This window comes from Eschrichtius robustus, chromosome 9, assembly GCF_028021215.1.
Source record: "Eschrichtius robustus isolate mEscRob2 chromosome 9, mEscRob2.pri, whole genome shotgun sequence".
Taxonomy (NCBI): Eukaryota; Metazoa; Chordata; class Mammalia; order Artiodactyla; family Eschrichtiidae; genus Eschrichtius; species Eschrichtius robustus.
In genome coordinates, this window is record NC_090832.1 from 2852736 (window position 1) to 2872567 (window position 19832).

At 46.4% G+C, this 19832-nt stretch overlaps 1 protein-coding gene across 2 annotated transcripts; it reads left to right on the forward strand.

Annotated features, from left to right (window-relative positions):
• Positions 1-6112: 6112 nt before the first annotated feature.
• On the forward strand, positions 6113-17865 carry MPC1 (mitochondrial pyruvate carrier 1). 2 transcript variants are annotated; one of them, XM_068551202.1, is made up of 5 exons: positions 6113-6276; positions 7550-7553; positions 16154-16250; positions 16878-17010; positions 17324-17865. In XM_068551202.1, exons 1-5 carry the CDS (start codon positions 6206-6208, stop codon positions 17346-17348), a joined length of 330 nt encoding a protein of 109 aa, XP_068407303.1. In that variant the 5' UTR covers positions 6113-6205; the 3' UTR covers positions 17349-17865. The 2 variants fall into 2 exon arrangements, with proteins under 2 accessions (XP_068407303.1, XP_068407302.1); XM_068551201.1 differs by lacking the exons at positions 6113-6276; positions 7550-7553 and adding an exon at positions 13777-13886.
• The last annotated feature ends 1967 nt before the right edge of the window (positions 17866-19832 follow it).

The window sequence follows — 19832 nt, forward strand, 5'->3', positions numbered from 1 at the left end:
GTGGTACTGTAGGCCAGGTGCTGCCGGGAAGCACTTAGAGTCGCCTGTGATGCTGAGTAGTTCCAGCTGCATCCCTCCTTGCAAATTCGCATTTTCCCCTTTCAGACCAGCAACTAACCCCTGGGATAACACTGCTGCCCTGCGAGCCCCAGTTCCCGGTCCTTTACTGAATAGGGTTAGCGCCCTTGATGATCTTTGTCTGAATCAATATTTCACTAGGGATTACAGACTGATGTTCTTTTAATTCTGCCATTCCTTCATATTTATTAGCTGGACTCATTCTGAAAAGAAGAGCTTTCCTTCATGACTAGGGCTGTCTGAAATAGTTCATGCAGATAAATGCTTCTTCCCCTTTAATTACCAAGAGTTGGTGTACTGATTATGACAAAGGGGTTTCAGGATTTTTGTTGTTTGCTTTTCTACGCATCTTTTTAAAGATTTATTTTTCTGTTAAGTTTTAAAAAATAACTTTATTGGGGTATAATTCACATATCCTACAATTCATCCCTTAGAAGTGTACGAGTCAATGGTTTCTAGCATAGTCACAGGTGTGCAACCATCACTACAACCAGTGTTGGACCATTTTCATCACCCCAAGAGGAGAGCGTAGACCCATCAGCATCTCTGTTTCCCCAACCCTCCCAGCCGGAGGCAGCCACCGGGCAACTTACTGTCTCTACAGATTTGCCTGCTCTTCACGTAAGTGGAATCACAGGATATGTGGTCCTTTGTGTGTGGCTTCTTGTACTTTAGCAGTGTTTGCAAGCTCCGTCCATGTTGTAGCACCTGTCAGAACTTCATTTCCTTTCATTGCTGAACAATATTCCATCTTATGGATATGCCATATTTACCTACTCACAGCTGATTCAACATCTGAGTCGTTTTCACTTTTTTGCTATTATTTACAGGGCTGCTATGAGCATTCGTATACGTCTTTATGAGGATGTATGTCTTCACTTCTCTTGGGTGTATACCTAGGAGTGGAATTGCTGGGTCACATGGTAACTCTGTGTTTAATCATTCGAAGAACTGCTAGACTGTTTTTCAAAGCAGATGCACCATTTTCCTTTCCCACCAGCTGTGCACAAGGGTTCCTATTTCTCTACATCCTTACCATTTTCCATTTGTTTGATTGTAGCTATACTGGAGAGTGTGAAGTGGTATCTCACTATAGTTTTGATTATCATTTCCCTGGTTGCTAATGATGTTGAACATCTTTTCATGCGTTTATTGACCATTTGTCCATCTTCTTCAGAGAAATGTCTATTCTGATCCTTTGCTTATTATTTAATGGGGTTCTTTGTCTTTGTATTATTGAGTTCTAAAAGTTCTTTAAACATTTTAGATACAAGTCGCTTATCGGATATATGATTTACAAAAATCTCCCATTCTGTGGTGTATCTATCTTTTTGTTTTTCCTCGACAATCATGAACTCACAAAATCACATGCATGTTTCCATTGTCTGTAGTCATTCTTTTCAATACTCAGCCTGTCTGTGTTTAGCCAGGGGGAGCCCCTCCAAGGACGGCTTCCTGTTCTGTCAATACAACACTGACTGTCTTCAAGAGCGTCCTCACAGAGGTAGAATATCAGGCCAGTGTTAGCTGGAAATGAGAGAGGACCTCCCAGGCCCCTGTAACCACTACCCCAGAGCCACCTCACACGGCTCAGGGCCAGCTCCGCCTGCAGGCTCCTACCACCAGCTAAGCCTGGGTCCGAGCTGGGAGCTACCCTTTGGGTGGACCTGGCTTTCCCCCAACCTGGTTTTCCGCATACACAGAACCAAATGATGGTGCAGGAGAAGCAGAGATGAGGGCCCCGCGAGCTCTGAACCCTCCGACCTTCCTCCAAGGACAGAAATCTACACAGATAACCTCTCTCCACCTTTGTCCTTCAGGAGAGTAGATAATGCTCAGAGGATTAAAGGGTGGTGCAAGGTACAACCTCTCCCTAATAAAAAAATAAATAAAAACAAACAACCCAGTAGCAAAAGACAGGAGGGCAGGCGGGAGCCCAGGCCCTTCCCAAGGGGGACGCAGGGAAGGAGAACTGGACATTTATGTCCTAAGGGGATGCAGCAAAGTGGAAATCTACTGTTGACAGTGTCAGGCTTCGTACAGACATCGTTCCTTTTAATTCTCACAAAAACTCAGCAACGTGTATGATGTGATACTTGTTGGTTCCACTTTATAGATTAAAAAACTGAGGCTTGGGGGGTTTGAATAACTTGCCAGCTAAAAAGTGGGAGCATCCGCCTGATTGCAAGGCCTGAGTTCCTCACTGCGCCCTGGCTCGGAGGGCTGGAAGGCAGGAACCTGGACGCTGGACCCGACGGATGGGCAGCCCATGAGATGCTCCTTCCGAAAGGGCTTCATGGTTAAGGAAGTTTGGGAAATGCTACGTAGAATAAGCTTCTTTTATGCTCTCATTCACGGGAGCTTAGTAAAGGCTCTCTCGGAAGCGCTGCAGAAAAAAATAACCTTGTCTGATTCAAATAAGCTTTCGAATACATTTGACCTAGAAAACTGCCCTCACCATTTCCCCCCTAAAACTCCAGAGGACACAGGAGTTGGGGAAAGCTGCCCGTATCCACAGTGTGTGAAGCCTGTTTCCCCGTGACCAGCAGCCAGCGACTGTGGGTGACACGCGGGCACCTTGGGATGATTCAGCTCCTCTCACCTTTCAGTGGATGGTTTCTGTCCATTGATGCAGTGGATGGGTTCTGTCCATTGACGATTGCCTGAGTCACACATTTCCACAGGAAGGGCAAAATGGTGATGTTTCTATTTTCGGTATTCCTTCGCCATGTATTCACTAGTAAATTACTGAATCGCTAGGCAGAGTGAAGATTCCTGGCCTGTGAAAGTTTGTGATTTCCCTGACCTCAGTACTAGAACAGTAACCTGGGAGGAATCTAATTCTCCAAGCCCTGTGGGCAGCGCAGCGGATTAATTTCAGGCCAGACAGGAAGAGCTAACTTGGCTAAGATGTTATGCCTTCAGATTCGAAAAGGTACTTTGGCTTTTGAATTTAAGTGTCATGGCTCTCGTCGAAGTCCTGGAGTTCCTTGGTTTACTCTAAGCTAACCAAACTGACCCGTGCCTGCCTAACCGGAACCCAAGAAAGGCAGGTGTTGGGACAAAAGAAAACCGGGCAGAAGGACAAAAACAATACCTCTTTACATTTATGACACTTTTATCATCCACTAAGTGCTTCCTCAGATGTTTCCTCTTTTCATCGTAACAGATTATATGATCTGTGACCTGTGGAATTCAGTGTGTCAGCTCATGATTAGACCTACTGTTTTTTTTTTTTTTTCTATTTTGATACTTAGGTGAGAAAATGCAGCTTGTTTATACCATATGGAAGCTCTTCTACTGTACGAAGCATCACAGACCTGCGTGCCGTGAAGCTCTCCAGGGGACACCCAGCCAGAGGACACCCCCGCCCTTCTACAGCACAAGCACTGCCATTGCACACACAGTGTATGTAAACACGGTCTGTACAAACAGACCTGGCCACGCGGGTGCTCTGAACCCGGGGCCAGCCTCCCTCCAACCTCGGACTTCAGCAATCTGTCCAAGCTCACAGTCTGCTCCTGTCAGCAGGGAAGCTCTGAGTGCAGCCTCGGCGGTGACTGCCTTTCCTGGACTTGGATGGGCATGCGAGTTCCCACTCACTGCTAGGCCTTTGCAGTCACTTTCGCAAACCTGGGATTCAAAGCAGCCAGTGATGTTTGCATCTTCACCTCCCATACTCTGTCCGTGCAGGGACCACGGAGGGTTGGGCCTTTCTGAAGCTTTAGGAAATAATGTAGCTGGGTTTCTTATCTACTGTTATGCTTTCTTATACATTAGACCGTAGCGCCTGTTCCATATTTAAAGTAGCAAAGATACTATTAACATGAAAGTCCTCTTTGTCCCAACATTTGAAATAGTGGAGAAAGTATGGCTCTCAGAGTAAGAGAACGGGGTTCAGACCCCAGGTTAGCTACTCAGTAGGACATTTATATATTCCTTTATCCAGTATATTCCTATACTTAAATACTCCAGTTGACATTCCTCCACACAATGGGAAACCAATGGAAAGCTCAAAAGCCCAGCTGAGGCCCAAATGGGAAAGCTGAGTCTTCGAGGCCGGCCAAGAGAGGACAGCAGTAATTGGGGCAGGTGACCTCAGCAGCCTTTCTCCAAGTGCTGTCACTTGACAGTGAGGCTCAGGGCTCCACTCTGGACCTCCTGAGGCTTTGAGGTTGGGGGCTGAGTCTTCTGACAGCTTAAGTTTCAAAACCACTGCTGATGAGGGAAAGAAAAGTATTAGGGGATAAGACTGAACCACTGAGATCCAGGAGCCCCTTCTCACATGGCAGGGGGCAGACACAGTTTGGTTTTATTTAAAAAGCCATTCAGTTTCCTTACACCCACCTTCTGGGTTGATGTGAGGAGGAGAAATTACATTTGAAAAGTGCCTCTTGGGACTTCCCTGGTGGCGCAGTGGTTAAGAATCCGCCTGCCAATGCAGGGGACAAGCGTTCGAGCCCTGGTCTGGGAAGATCCCACATGCCGCAGAGCAACTAAGCCTATGCGCCACAACTACTGAGCCCGCGTGCCACAACTACTGCAGCCCGCGTGCCTAGAGCCTGTGCTCCGCAACGAGAAGCCACCGCAATGAGAAGCCTGCGCACCGCAACGAAGAGTAGCCCCCGCTCGCCGCAACTAGAGAAAGCCCGTGCGCAGCAACGAAGACCCAACACAGCCAAAAATAAATAAATAAAGTGCCTCTTGGTCAACAAATGGGAGGTATTAATAATATTATGAATAATAAAGATAGCTTTGGTCCTTCTAGGTCGTACATTCCTATCTCCACCATAAAGCACCAGTGGAATCTAAGGGCCTTCCTGGTGTTATTATGGTATTGCAACATTGCGTATTAAGATATACTTTCACAGAAGATCAAGGTTAGGTGTGACCCGTAGACATCCTAACAGGAAATAAACCTGATTCAAGGAAACGAATGCTATTTTAACTCTCAAAGGCATTTCATTTCTTGTTTAATGCTTTTTATTTTGAATAGATAGCATATGTTCATTGTACAAGCTTCAAAAGGAACAAGAGTATACAGTGAAGTTTCCCTCCATCCCTCACCCCCTTAGCCCTCCTTAGAGGTAGCCACTAACATTTCTCTTCTATCTTTGGAGACAAATTTATACTTTCTTTGTCCCTATGTACGAATGACTGGCATACTTCACACAGGATTCTGCACCTTGATTTTTTTCCCTATAAATTTTAAAGATCTTTCCATATCAGCACACATAGTTCCTTTATTCTTTTAAACTACCGTATAGTATTCGATGATGGAATGGATGCACCACGATTTATTTGACTCTGTCCCTTTGGTGGATATGTAACTCATTTCCAATCCTTCCATATTAAAAATAATGGTGTTTACATTCCAATTGAAGTCCTTGCTAGAGATGCCCGAGGGTCTCTGCCCCCATGCTCTCATCCGGGGCATTTTAGATGACTCAGCCGTCTACAGTTTTGGCCAGTGTAAAACATTTACAGTAAACAAAAACAAAACAAAGCCCTGAACAGCCGGAACCTCCCACGTCTCCCTCTCCACGCGGTGCGCCCCACACGTGGCGCTGCGGTTCCCGCGCTGGTCCCGAGCTAGAGGACCTGCTCTCCGGCACGTGTAGCGGCAACTGGGGACGCAGCCCGCACGCCCCTGCTGCGCTCCTCCCGGCGCCCACCTCCGGTCCGGAGCCTGCGGGCCCGGGCGGCAGCGGGGGCTCGCGGACGTTGCAAAGGCCCACGAGATGCGGGCGGCTGGGACACTCCCGCGCGCCCTCGGACAGTCATCTACCCGCCCGGAGCGCGCCAGCGCGGGTGCCTAGCAACCGCCAGCCAATCGCCGCCGGGCCCCGGCCGTTTTACGGCAGCAGGCCTCGCCCCCACGCGCTGCCGAGGGGCGGGGAGGAGGTGTGCGATGAGCGTGAGCCAATCCGTGCCGCCGCCTCCCGCCCTGCGCCCTCCCATTGGCCCAGAGCCAGGCGGCGGGCCGCGACCGTAAGGTGGGGCCGAGCTGTCGTGAGGCACGCCGGCGGGCGGGTGCGGTGTCCGCGCTGTCCGCTCCGCCGGGTGTCATTGGGCTCCGAGAAGCGGCGCCGAGGGCATCGCGGGTGGCCTGGTGTCCGGCACGGCCATGGCGGGCGCGCTGGTGCGGAAGGCGGCGGACTATGTCCGGAGCAAGGACTTCCGGGACTACCTCATGAGGTGACGAGTCCCCGGGGCCGGACCCGCCGAGGGCCTCGGGGTGCGGAGCCGACGCCGCCGGGATGAGGGGCCGCGAGGGTGCGGGCAGCGGGGTGGGCTCCGCGCAGCGGGGCGGGGATTACGGGGCGGCGGGGCGGGGGGTTGCGGACAGAGGGGTTGGGGCTCCCGGCCGCGGGGCGGGAGTCCAGGCAGCCGGGCGGGGTCCCGGGGTAGTGGCGCAGGGGACTCCGGACAGGGGGGCAGCGGGGCGGGCCGGAGCCCCGGCGGGGGGACCCACCCCGGCGCGGGCGGGCGCCGAGAGCGGGCCCGGTCCGGCGAGTGGGGCCGGGGCTCCGGCTCGCTGCACCTGCTCGGCAGGTGTGTGCCCAGGTGTGCGGCGGACCTGCCCCGGGCGCGGGCTGGGAGGGCGCGTCCTGGCATCGCTCGGTGGAAGGTGAGCCGCAGGTGCTCCTTTTCCGCGACAAGGGCACTGAGCCCGCCGGGTCGACCTCGCCCTTCGGATTTCGCAGCTTCAGGGCGTCAAGCGTGGGACGGGATCAAATCTAACATACGAATATTCTGCCTACCAAGGGCATACTTTTTAATATTCTGCTTTCCATTAAGTCTTCATTTCCAATTAGAAAGAAAGGGCATTGGCGGGATGAAAAGCCTAAAGACACTTCGTATATTTTATTTTTTGGCTTCGCCGCTCGGCAGGCGGGATCCTAATCCGCCCCCCCCCACACACACCCCGCCCACACCCAGGGACCACTCGCCCCCTGCATTGGAAGCGCTAGTCTTAACCACTGGATCTCCAGGGAAGTCCCACTTTATGTATTTTATTTTCGCCTGTAATCTTGAGATGCCTGCTTTTTATTTCATGTATTTAATATAACTTTAAAACCGTTTTATATAGTTTATTTAGGTGTATACACTTTAGTTTTTCTTTGTGTGATTTTTTAAACCCAGGTAAGTGTAGGGCTGCAGTATTTTTTAACAGGTTAGTGTAGTAAAGAGGTAAAGTGATGACAGCTGAGGAGAAATAACTATCCATAGGGTACAGTATGAAAGCAGCTTCATTTTACCAGTTAAAAAAAAAAAAGCAGGATTAATTTTTTTAAATTCTGAATTTTATTGCAAATACTGTTTGCTTGTAATTTTAAAGGGCAGTAGGGTAAGAAAAATAATTGTCTGCCACGTGGTAAATTTGGAAACAGAAGCTTCACTCTTGACTTTCCAAAAATGAACTTTGTGTACTTGCAGAGGACCATAATTAATTAGGATAGATGTTTAGTACCGTGGAGCAGAGTATTTATGAGATTAATGTGCTGGGGAAATCTGAGGAAAGTAGTCATGGGAGGCTGTGTTCTTAGTCCCTGCAGTTAAGTTTCTCTATGACTTCACATATTACCTTAGGTTTTTACTCATGTTTCTCCTTTGTATGAGCCTTCCTAATAGTTAAGTACAGCTAAGGATAAAACTGTATGATATAATTAAGAATAAAGTCTTATCCATATTAGAAATATGCTGATGATTACCTAATGTTTTATTACACAGGAAGAATTTGTAAAATATATGTATTTTCAAGGAAGAGAGTTAGCCCTGCTTTTCTAAATTTATGGTTTTTTTTACTAGACAGGTGTCTGTGAGCCAGGTATTTCAATTGAATACTTTGATATATGGTCTAACCTTTTTTCAAAGATTAAGTTCATGTAGCTTTAATGTTTACATGCCTTCTCTAGTATTGCTTTAATTGTATTCAGCTCTGACTAAATGAGGAAAAAAAGAGAATTGCAGTGTCCAGGAAAGTGCTGCCTGCTAGGACACCCAGCTAGGATTCCGAAGAATGACTTCTAGCCAAGGGATCCCCAGCAGTCAATCCCAGTGGACTTTTGTTGCCCTGTCTGTGAAATGGGTTTAATGACAGTGCCTATCTGGTTGGGTTGTTGAGAAAATTAAACCGGATGAGGGACGTGAAAATACTTGGAAACCCCAAATCACTACATATTTCTATTATATCTTGCTATTTTTGTAGCAGAAACATTTAAAAAAGTGTACTGTTGCGGGAAAAGTTAAAATCTTAAGTGTGAGTGTTACTGAACAGAACTTGACTCTGTGCACCCGACACACAGCAAAGCCAGTCTCCTGACACTGGTTGTGGGGAAGGGAAGTACAGCGTTTACTGCAGGGCGCCTGCCAACCAAGGAGAAGGGGCAGCTCCTGCTCAAGAGACGCAAACTCCCAGATGGCTTTCAGGGAGGGGCTTTTAAAGACACATTCGGAGTGAGGGTTGCAGGGTGCGTGATCAGCTTGTGGACTTTCTTCTGACCGGTAGGTGGTGAGGTAACAGGGTGATGTTTTGGGAATCTTAATGTCAACCTTCTGGTTCCAGCTAGTCTGAAGGCTACTTCTTGTGGTGGGAATGTAGTGACCATCCTCCGCCTGGGTGGGAGCCTTAGTTCCTGCAGAACAACTCAAAGATATGTGTTAGATTGATATGTATCTCCCTTCAGGAGGAACTAGGACTCTGTCTTTTATCGCTGAACTATTGTTTAAGCTGTCATTACTTCTCTTGCTTAACTGCTTTCCCTTCTTCCTGCGCTCCCTCACTTCCCGCATTAGCAACTGCCTGAGTCCGCCCTTGGGAACTTGGGGAAGGCCTGGAAGGCTAAAGCCTTTTTCTACAACAAGAAACTGGGGACACAGAGGGGCTTTTGTACTCAGGAAGGCCCTGTAGGGTCCCGCTCAGTTTCATGAGGCGTAAAGCTCTGTGACTTTGACTTGGAAATACTTCTGTGGACTGAACAGATGTAGTGAGATGTCCAACTGGCCTTGTTTTCCCTGCTGCTCTTGGCAGCAGTGGGATTTCATGCCAGCCTGCAGAGCAGTGGTTGAGTGATTGGGCTGATATCAAAACGCTCAGCAGAAGCTCTTTTATTAGCTTTTTCTCCAGAAAGAGAATCGCTTCTTCCCAGCATTTATTAGAGGAACGTTTCCCCTGTTTGTTCTTCTAATCTTCTTGCTCACAGCCCCTGCTTTGCTTTTGCAAATAAATAAAGCCATAAGAAGACAATTTCGTATTCTCTTCCAATGAGAAACGGGGCCCTGTGCCTTCTCACCTCATCAATCATTTGCACTCCTGAACAACTCAAGCTCTCTAGCGTTCTTTTTACAGCCTGCCGAAGGGGTGTAGAGGTTTTCCAAACTAAAACTGCTCTAGAATTTTAAAAGTCATTTTATTAACAACATAGTTGAAATTTTTAGCAAAAATTTAAAGTCATACTTTACATAGATTATAACCTCCTGTCAATTACATTTTATGGATAAGACTGAAATGTCTTTCTTACTAAAGTGAAGTTCCAAGTGTATTTTAAAATGTTGATTTTTTTTTTTTTCATCGAGGAACAGGAGTTAAAAGAACAGGCTCTAACCAAAGGCAGTGTGTGGACTTTGATTGGATCTGATATGGGAAAAAAACAGCTATAAAAGGCATTACTGGGACAACTGGGGCATTTAAATTGGGTCTTAGTATTAAAATATTAAGTAATTATTGACGGTTTTTGTTGGATGTGACGGCAGTATTATTACACCTAGGTGATGAGTTTTGAGTGATGGGTTTGAATCCCAGCCTTTTTGCTTTCCAGCTGTGTAGTCTTGGACAAATTGCTTAGTGTTCTGTGCTTTGGTAGCTGTTTGACGACACAGCGTAGTGCTGTGTATATTACAAAAGTAAATGTTCTATTTTTATTGTTACCAATATTCCACGTTTAATCCCTGGGTTCCTGGTACTCTCCTTTTGATGCCTTCCATCTTTCCTTTCACTGATTTCTTCTTACCTATTTTAATGAAAATCTTGAATCAAGAACTTCCTGGATCTCTGTTATCGTTTTGTTTTGTTTTTTTTAAATAAACTATTTCCCCACATACGTTATTGGTGGAGTAAAAGCAGACAGCTCTCTCTTTTTTGCTCTTCTTCTCTTCTTCTCCCTCCTGAATTTTGGTTAAGAAAAATAAATTAGAATGAGCAGCTAAGTTTTGAGGTAAGATGTATGTTCTAGTGACTGAATCAGTCAAGGTCTGTGTGTATTTAGCCTAGAGATTTACTCCCCTCCCTCAGAGAAGTGAACGGATGTATACGTGCACATATGTATTTGGATATATGTGCAAAGAATGTTTTCTTAAGTAGAACCTAGATCACGAGTATTTGAGAGTCAGTTAATCAGTCAGCACGCTCTTGTAAATCCCAAGTGAGCCGGCTGTTTGCAGTGAATATTCTCCAGTTAATAAGGTTATCTATTCTAAGTTATTTTAACTTCTAAGTTTCCAGGAGAGCTTTAAGAGTTTATATTTACTACCCAAGTGAGAAGTTGCAGTGGAAAACAGGGAGTCTTTCACAAGTTATAGGATATTAGAGCTGGAATGGACCTCAGACATCAGATAGTCCAACACTTCACTTGCCATATGGAAAAACTGAGATCCAAACCGAGCGGAAAAGTTGAGACCCTCTGGACGCCAATCCTGTGAAGCTAAAACAGGAATGTCGGTTAAGATTTAAAGGGAAATAGTTATGCACAAAAATGGTTTTGAAAAGAAGGTTTCAGGTACTTTCTTTGCACCTACTTTTCCTGTGTCTGCCTCCCTTCTCTGCCATGCTGCTTGCATACCCGCCCCTGGCCTTACTTCCCTGCCATGTAAATGACCTTCAGAAGGTTACTGAGGCTGAAAGTGTTGAAGCAGAACTGGCCACAGCAATCTCTTTTCTGCCGTCCAGTTTAGTTTTGACCATCTAAATACAGTTGAATATCACACATTCTGATCGTTAAAACTCTCTCTCATTTTAACTTGAACTAGAAATAGAAAATCGGGTAAAAGTTGGTGAGCATAAATGAAATGGTGGTGAGCATTTTCAGCCTGTAAGAGAATTGAAGTTAGAATATCTCCAAGTCTTACCCCGCTCTCAGTGGTGCTATAAACAGACTCTGCTAGGCTGTCGCTTAGATCCTTTTAGTACTGTGGAAGCAAGTTATAAATTACCTGAATTACTCACAGCACTTTCGGAGAAAGCTAACAGTTACTGTCAGTAGTTTTAGGAAAGGAAGAAACAGATTGGCAAAGCCGAGAAGACATTAAGAAAATAAAAATGAGCTTAGAAGGAACCTGGAGCCAAGCAAACAGATTCCAAATTCAGGAGAAAAAGAGGATGAAGTTTATGCGGGGTGAACTCATCCTCCTTTGCCACCTCCATCGTCGTTCCTAACGTGGGAGACCGGTGTTTCCTCCACAGGAATTCAAGGTCGTAAGTGAACCGAGAAAAACCCTTACGCATTTTGAGCTTGTTTTAACCTTCACTGAAATAAAATACAGGCAACATACCAAATAAAGAGAAAGTCAAGGGTATTTTCCGCACAGTTTATTTATTTATTTATTTATTTATTTATTTATTTCTGGCTGTGCTGGGTCTTCGTTTCTGTGCGAGGGCTTTCTCTAGTTGCGGCGAGCGGGGGCCACTCTTCATCGCGGTGCGCGGGCCTCTCACTATCGCGGCCCCTCTTGTTGCGGAGCACAGGCTCCAAACACGCAGGCTCAGTAGTTGTGGCTCACGGGCCCAGTTGCTCCGCGGCATGTGGGATCCTCCCAGACCAGGGCTCGAACCCGTGTCCCCCGTATTAGCAGGCAGATTCTCAACCACCGCGCCACCAGGGAAGCCCCTCCACACAGTTTTAACATTATTGTCCCCCAACTGCAGTTTGTGTAGCTTATAAGTTTATCTTTCTTTGGAACAGAAACTAATACATACTAGGAAGCTTTTCTTTTCTAGTTTGGCTCTGCACAAATATGCTGTTCAGATTTTTTGACTGAGTAGTTGATGCATGTTTTGGACAGTTCTGACATAGAATTAAGGAATGTTGAGTTGTGGCGTTTTGTATTTCCCAGGGATGTTTAGAATAAATTTATTCTCAGATTGGCTTATAGTCATTAAACCACTATTAAAGTGATGTGATCAACATTATTATTGTGGTCACTTTCACATAGGACTTTTGGATTGAGCAGGGTATGACGGCAGAAGTTAATTCCTCCTTCACATTCCTTTATAATCTGCCTTTTGTAAAATAGGGTAGAATTTGAACTATTGTACAACTCAAGGAAAGAGTCCTGAATTGAAAACTAAATTATCTCCGAGTTGACAATTTAGATTTTAAGAACTACATCTTTTAAAATATTTTTGTAGGAAAAAAATGTGCCGTTGGTAATTTATAGATAAATAAAAGGCCTGTGTTCAGATCCTGAACAAAGGAGAGTGACACCACAGGTGAATAGTCCATAAACGACTGGATCCTGCCCTCTGACCTGATAAGGGAATCACCCTCTCGGCCGTCCAGACTCTGTGCTCCGCCTGGACTTGCTGGGAAATACAGTCTTGGCAACGTAATTTGTTACCACAGTTGAAACACAATCTATTAAAACAATGCACTTAACATTGAAGGACGGACTCTCTCTAGGCTGTTCGTATTTCATGGTAGAACCTATTTGAAGTATATTATTAGCATCGTCAGCAAATACTCTCGTGCTGGAAATTAGAGCCTCCTCGACCCCTGCATCAAAACAACTAGGGGAGTTGTTTGGACGTGACAGTGTGTATAGAGGATTTTATCGTTTTATTTCAGTAATTCTTTCAGGAGCTACACTTTTAAGAGTTTGCCTTATCAGAACAATTAAGCTATATCCTGAAAAGAAGAATTGCCATCTCAGAAGTAAAAGTAGTTCGACGTATTTCTGAATGGTATTAATTTTAACATTCAGGAAAACAATTCACTTAACATTAGAAGATTTTCCTCTTCATTCGTTCAGCAAACATTTTTTGAGTGCCTTGTGAATTCTGGGCACCACTTGGGCCAGAGATTCAGCTGTGAACAGAATATGGAATTACACGCCTATTCTGGGGAGCTGACATTCTGGTGAGAGCCTGTTAGTAGGTAAAAATGGAAAGTCCGTTGCTGGTAGAATTCTGCAGCATTGTGCTTCCCTCCAACTTGCTGTTTTCAAAGAAGTGCCCCCTGTGAGCCCGTGCTGTCCAGTCTGAGAGCCCCAAGCCCCAGGTGGCAGGGGAGCTCGTGGAGGGTGGCCAGTCCAAGCTGAGGCGTGGGGCAGCATTGGCACCCGCCGGATCTCGGAGACTCAGTGCCGAAAAAGAATGTAGAACACCTTATCTGTAGGTTCCTATTGATTACATGTTCAAATTAAAATATTTAGAAATGTTGGAATAAATAATAAAATTAACTCCTGTTGGTTTTCACTTTTGTTAACATGACTTCTAGAAAGTTTTAAATTTCATGTGACTCCCGTTCGTGACTTGCATCATATTCCTGTTGGATAGCCCCACTCTAAGGATGAAGGTTGCGTTTCATAAAATTAAGGTTTACTCTCATTAGGCCAAAGTCATTGTTAGAAATATCACTGGATCTTCTCAAGACAAAAAAAGAGTGTGTGCTGCTAGTGTTGTCGTTCTGTCACTGAACTTGAACGCACGTATGAGGCGGACGTAACGGAAACCTTTCAAAGCATCTGATCTTTTTGTTTTCCCCGCATGTCTCTCCTGTCTGAACCTCGGTGACGCCTCACTAAACAGCACGGTAAGAACCTGTCGCTTCTTCATATCAGGCTTCTGCAGACTTTCTGCAGTAACAGAGTATGGATAGGAGATAGCCATCGTGCCACGTCCTTGTGGGTCCCGGGCCAAGGGCGCCTCCGGTGACCCCTCGGTCCTCCGGTTCCACTCTGGGCACTAACTCCTCTGCAGGACCAGTGCCTTGACTGATGAATATCTGACAGAGCACAGACCACACATGTATTCCAGAAAAGGGAAGTGAGAACTAGAATCTTGTACTCGATAGAAAAGATGTATTATTAACTTTCTGTGGTTAGATATTTTAGTAACTAGTGTTGAAATTATCTTTACCTTTTATGTTCTTTTTACGAAATATCTCTTAAGTATATCGCAATGCTTATAATCACAAGTGTATATACAGCCCTTAACTTGCAGAACTCTGCTTCATATAGCCCTACGCTCACCACGGTAAAACTTTGAATACTGTCTTGTGACCAGAAGTCCCCCGGGCTGCCTCAGGTTTCAGATTTATGCCGCGGCCTCTTACTACTTGGCCGCAGCTGTGAGCGCAGACGCCCGGCATGGCTGAGCCCCTCAGGGCAGCCCTGAGTGTGTGCGTAATGCGTGGACCTGGGGGCCACCGTGCAGAGTAGAGCAGAGCAGTGGAAAGTGATTAAACAGCCAAGCGATGGGGATAGACTGACGTGGTCAAAAAAAGGAGGAGACGAACATCCCTGGAGTAATAGAGAGTTGAAAGTGAAGGGACACAAAGGAAAGGACAGGAATGGAAACAAGCAGGTAGGTGAGGAGGGCTAGATACTCCATCGCCAGAGGTCTGGAGGATGAGGAAGGAGGAAAATGGCCAGGCTTCATCCAGGTACAAGAAACATGAAAGTTTCAGCAATGAGTAGCTGAGACAAAATCCAGTCTGAAAGCAGGAGGACTAAATAGCCACCCCAGAACCTCAAAGATTCTTTATACCAACTGTGCCTGAGTTACAGCGTCCATAACTCAGATGTGAGATTCTGCAGTACTCACCATGCTGGCAGTAGAACAGCTCTGACAGTTTTATAGCTATTTAAGGCAGAGGCCTCATGCTTACGTTAAACACGTTATGTAAACGTTTCAGAATATTCTTAGATCATGACAAAGGTAATTCTCATTTATTTTTCTTGCATTTCCTTGTTTCTCATTCTTACAAAGTTTTTGGATTTTAATGACTCTTGGTCAGTATTAGAAGTGCAGGTCTAGAAAGGTATTTTGCAGCCTGAGTTTATCTTAAATGCTCTGATAGGCAGAAATAAAGCACTGCTTAATGTTCTGATAACTGAAAAGGGTCTTTACCCAACATTGTGTGGTTTCCTTCAAATTTTATTTTATTTTTTGTTTTTCACTTTATTTTTGGCCGTGCTGCACGGCTTTCGGGATCTTAGTTCCCCAGCCAGGGGTGGAACCCGGGCCATGGCCGTGAAAGTGCCAAGTCCTAACCATTGGACCTCCAGGGAATTCCCTCCTTCATATTTTAAAGCATTACTTGCAAATTGTACATAAATAAAACAATTTTTCATTTAATGGGAAAAGCCCCTGGACTCACTTCAACCTCAGAAGTTAAATTAAATTGGATGTTGCTGCTGTTCAACGTGGACAACTTAATTTTGGTGCCTGGGGCGGCCGTGGTCGCACATGAGAAACTCCTGATCCACTTTTTAAATATAGACTGTTCCTATTCCTTCAAAATTAATTTTCAGTTTAACTTCTCATTATCTGGGGCTCTGAGTGTAGATTTTTAGGTTCTCTGATCTTCATATAGCTCATATGAGCTGAAAAGCAATTTCTTCCCTAATTAAGTTACTCTCTTCAGAAAAAGTATCCAACTTAGGGTCTGCATTTTAAGAGATGTTGACAAATATCTTAATGAAAATTTGAAAAAAGTTTGATAGATTTAAACGTTACATTACAGAGAATGGTTGTAACAGGTTTAGGTTGTAGCACGAGTGACTTGTGTAAGAAGTTAATCTCATTTGAAAATTCTCAAAACGGGACAGTCTGAGATTACTTAGTTGTGATCTGGAAGTTGGTAGGGACCTTGGTAGAGTGCCTGATCCCTTCTGCTTTGGGGCTCTCACCTTGTGAGAACAGCTGATTCTTAGGCACATACTTGCACAACTGAATGCCTGCATGGTAACCTTCCCCAGTTAACCGCACATTTCACGTTACTGTTTAAGAGAAGTTGTAGCTCTTCACCGCTCCGTCTTGACTTTTCCTCTTCTTTCTCTCCTCATTTTTTAACAGCACTTTTGGGGCCCAGTAGCCAACTGGGGTCTTCCCATTGCCGCCATCAATGACATGAAGAAGTCTCCGGAGATTATCAGTGGGCGGATGACATTTGGTAAGGATGCAGATTTGAAAAATTGGGAGGATCTTTATATATAAAATTATAGCATAATACAGCTCCTGCTTACATTTCAAGTTTGTAGCACCAGACACTAAAGTCACTATTAGAAAGTAATGTAAAGCGCCTGACGTCATTGATGGGTGTTACTCCTCGTGGTCAGGGAGAAAAAGGGTTACTGTAGTTGGAAGTATTTATTAAGGTCCTGTTTGCCTTTCAGATTTAGTGCCCCTAGTTAAAGAGCGTGTCCTCTTGAACTTTATTTGGAAAAAGGATCTTTAAGTTTACTTGAAATCCTGATATTTGAACATAAAACTTGTTGAGGGGATTAAATAGCAGTTCTGTCAGATAAGGGACTATAAACCACTCGAGGGGACAGAAAAGGAGGTTAGAACTGATGTCAGCTCACTGACATTATGTTCTTTACCTGTTTAAGTAATAAGTAACAGAATACCTAACAGTGGAGCAAACCATCTGATGAGTTTCCCATTCAGGGAAGCATTTAAGCAATAATTTGCATCATCTGTAAAGGTCTTAGCAGAAGAGGTTCTGTTTTCGAGGCAGCTGAGCCCTGTCAGCCCTCAGCGGGAGGCCCTAAGTCACTGTCTTGCGTGTCCCCGGCAGCCCTCTGCTGTTACTCCCTGACGTTCATGAGATTCGCCTACAAGGTGCAGCCTCGGAACTGGCTTCTGTTCGCCTGCCACGCCACAAACGAAGTAGCCCAGCTCATCCAGGGCGGACGGCTGCTCCGGCACGAGTAAGTAGACCCCACTGACCCTTTGTGTTCTGAGGAGCTGGGGCGGGGCGTGACTGTGTGTGGCTGGGGAGACTCGCTGCAGAGCAGAAATACGCTGAGAATTTAAAACAGGGACCGCGCCGTTGAGACAGTGCAATGAGAATTCACTTATTAAACATGAAAATTAGCGTGAAATAGGGTATTACTGTTCTTATGACATCGTGACTTGAAATACATGTTAACGTAAAGGTGTCTTCTTAAAGCCCTCCAGGGCCTTCGAGGCTGGCGGTGAAGTTTTGTTTCTCTTTGAATTTGCCTTTGTGCTTCTTCCCAGGATGTCTAAAAAGGCCTCAGCATAACAATGGAAAATGAAGAGCCAGCGTTTTGAAGGGATGGCACTGCCAGCCGCGGCTGCTCAGTCACAGGTTCCATCATAATGAACAGTCTTGCTAAGAAAAATACGCGGAATGCTATCGTTACTAACCGGACTATTTTTCTAGAAATAGCAGGGAGTTCCTAAACCTACTCTCTGCTGCCTTACAAGTACTGAATATTTTACTTCTCTTCAGAAAGAGTAGCTCAAATATGCAATCAATTTAATACTTCCCAATGATGGTTTTATCTGCAGTAATATGTATATTATCTGTTAGAATTTACTTAATGAAAAACTGAAGAGAACAAAATTTGTAACCATCAGCATTTAAGTACTCAGAAATCGTGACCTTTCGTTTAATGACCATGAATGAGACAGCTGACAGCTGGCCACATACCTAAAATCACATTGCCAGTGTTTGAAAAGGTATTTGTATTTCCATGCAGTGTGTATATTGAAATGCTGTAAATTAATGGCAATAAATGATTTAAATATTTGTCAAATGAGCATGATTAATTACCTTGTTATGTTTGTTAAGAAACTGAAGAACTATATCCCTGAAAGGTCAATTACAGGTGAAAAGTGGAACTCCTTGAAAATGATTAAGATGGCTGGGGAAGTGACAAGCTGGGGGCCAGTTTCGGGAAAGCATCCACATTCCCAGCTCTTCATGATGCGCTCTTTCAATGGGCAAACATTAGAAAAGGCACCCAAGCACTGCACCTAAAAGCTGCCCCTGGGGCTTCCCTGGTGGCGCAGTGGTTGACAATCTGCCTGCTAATGCAGGGGACACGGGTTCGAGCCCTGGTCTGGGAAGATCCCACATGCCACGGAGCAACTAGGCCCGTGAGCCACAACTACTGAGCCTGCGCGTCTGGAGCCTGTGCTCCGCAACAAGAGAGGCCGTGACAGTGAGAGGCCCGCGCACTGCGATGAAGAGTGGTCCCCGCTTGCTGCAACTAGAGAAAGCCCGCGCACAGAAACAAAGACCCAACGTAGCAATCAATCAATCAATCAATCAAAAAAAAAAAAAAAAAAAACTGCCCCCAACTAGCTGACTGCAGGCTGCCCGGAAGTGTCCTGGGCTTGAGTTTCCCTCTGAGGCAGGTCAGCTAACATCTGTGCTGTTTCCAGGGAAGCCGTGGGGCTTGCAGGCCCACAGCACGTGTCGACGGCCTGGTGGCCAGCCGCGCTGGGCGCTGGGAGGGGAGGCAAGGCTGACCTCTGGGCAGGGAGCCACCCCAGCAGGGCAGGGGTGGAGCTGCTCCGAGGAGTGGGACCAGAGGACCGAGAGCGTCCTGAGGGCACAGTCCTCGCGCCTCAGGTCACGTCGCGCAGTTAGTTGGAGGTTTTCAACCTTCACCGTGGACGTGAGCACGATTTCCTGTCTTCCGGCAATCATGGATGACGGCAGCAGGTGTAGAGCTGGCGTCGGCAGGGTCTGCACCCCCAGCACCACCTCAGCCAGCCTGTTCCCTCTGAACCGTTGCTGTCACTTTTCTGTTCCTTCAAAGGCTTCCGGAAATGTGCTTTGAGCCACACGCAGCCCTGTGAAGCTGGACCGGTGCTGCTTCCACACGGGGGACACGGGAGTGTGCCTGGTGGGGCCTCCTGACGCGCGGCTGCCTCTCCACCCGGGGCTGGGGGCGGAGAGCTGGGAGCAGGCCGTCCTCCCTCCCTCAGGCTCATGCCTCCACAGCTCCCTGGAGTTGAGGGTGGTTAAAAGGAGCTGGCGACAAGAGCCGAGATGGGTTTAATTCAGTTAAAACCGTGCGTCCTGCTTAATCTGTCATACAAGTAACACAACTTGTAAGAAATTCAAACTATACAGATGCATATAAAGGAGCCGCCGCAGGCTCGTGCCTTTCTTCCCGTCCCGTCTGTCCGGAGTCACCACTGTTAGTTTTTGTGGTTTTGGATCTTCCGCTTCCCTTTTCACCTTGGGAAGCTCGTCCTACCTACCTGTCTCTAGTGCTAAGTGAGGAGCAGGGGTAGCCGGCGGGTGTCAGCCGGGCTGGAAACGGGATGCCGCCCCGGGGCCCGGGAGAGAGGCTGCAGAGATGGGAGCAGGAGAGGCCCTGATAACGTCAGTCGGCAGTCTGCTTCCCTGAGCTGCTCTCACACCTGGTGAGGAAATCCGGGCAGAGGCCAGCAAGGTCACTAATGCTCTGAATGAACACGGATGAGCAGGGCGTGTGCACGGGCAGGTGTGCGGGGAAGGGGTCCCGCGGGAGCCGCAAGGTGGACGGCCCACATCAGAGAGGGTCCTGAGGGGCCCAGACAGAGGACACGGATCTTGTACCCTGGCAGCTCCCTGATGGGGTCTCGGGAAGCCCCCAGCTGTCCTCTTTCTCTGAGCACAGTGTCCCAGTACTGGCAAGGGCAAAGGCAAGGATTCCAAGTGAACAATGAGAAAAGGTGGGGCAGGGTGTGCAGTATTCCACGGCTGGAATCTGACCCCTAATTTCCT

Excerpts from the sequence above, each read along its gene's own strand:
- MPC1 (XM_068551202.1), top strand. The coding sequence starts at position 6,206 with ATGGCGGGCGCGCTGGTGCGGAAGGCGGCGGACTATGTCCGGAGCAAG. Across the intron at positions 16,251-16,877 it reads CAGTGGGCGGATGACATTTG|CCCTCTGCTGTTACTCCCTG; the intron begins GTAAGGATGCAG and ends TGTCCCCGGCAG. Across the intron at positions 17,011-17,323 it reads GGACGGCTGCTCCGGCACGA|GATGTCTAAAAAGGCCTCAG; the intron begins GTAAGTAGACCC and ends GCTTCTTCCCAG.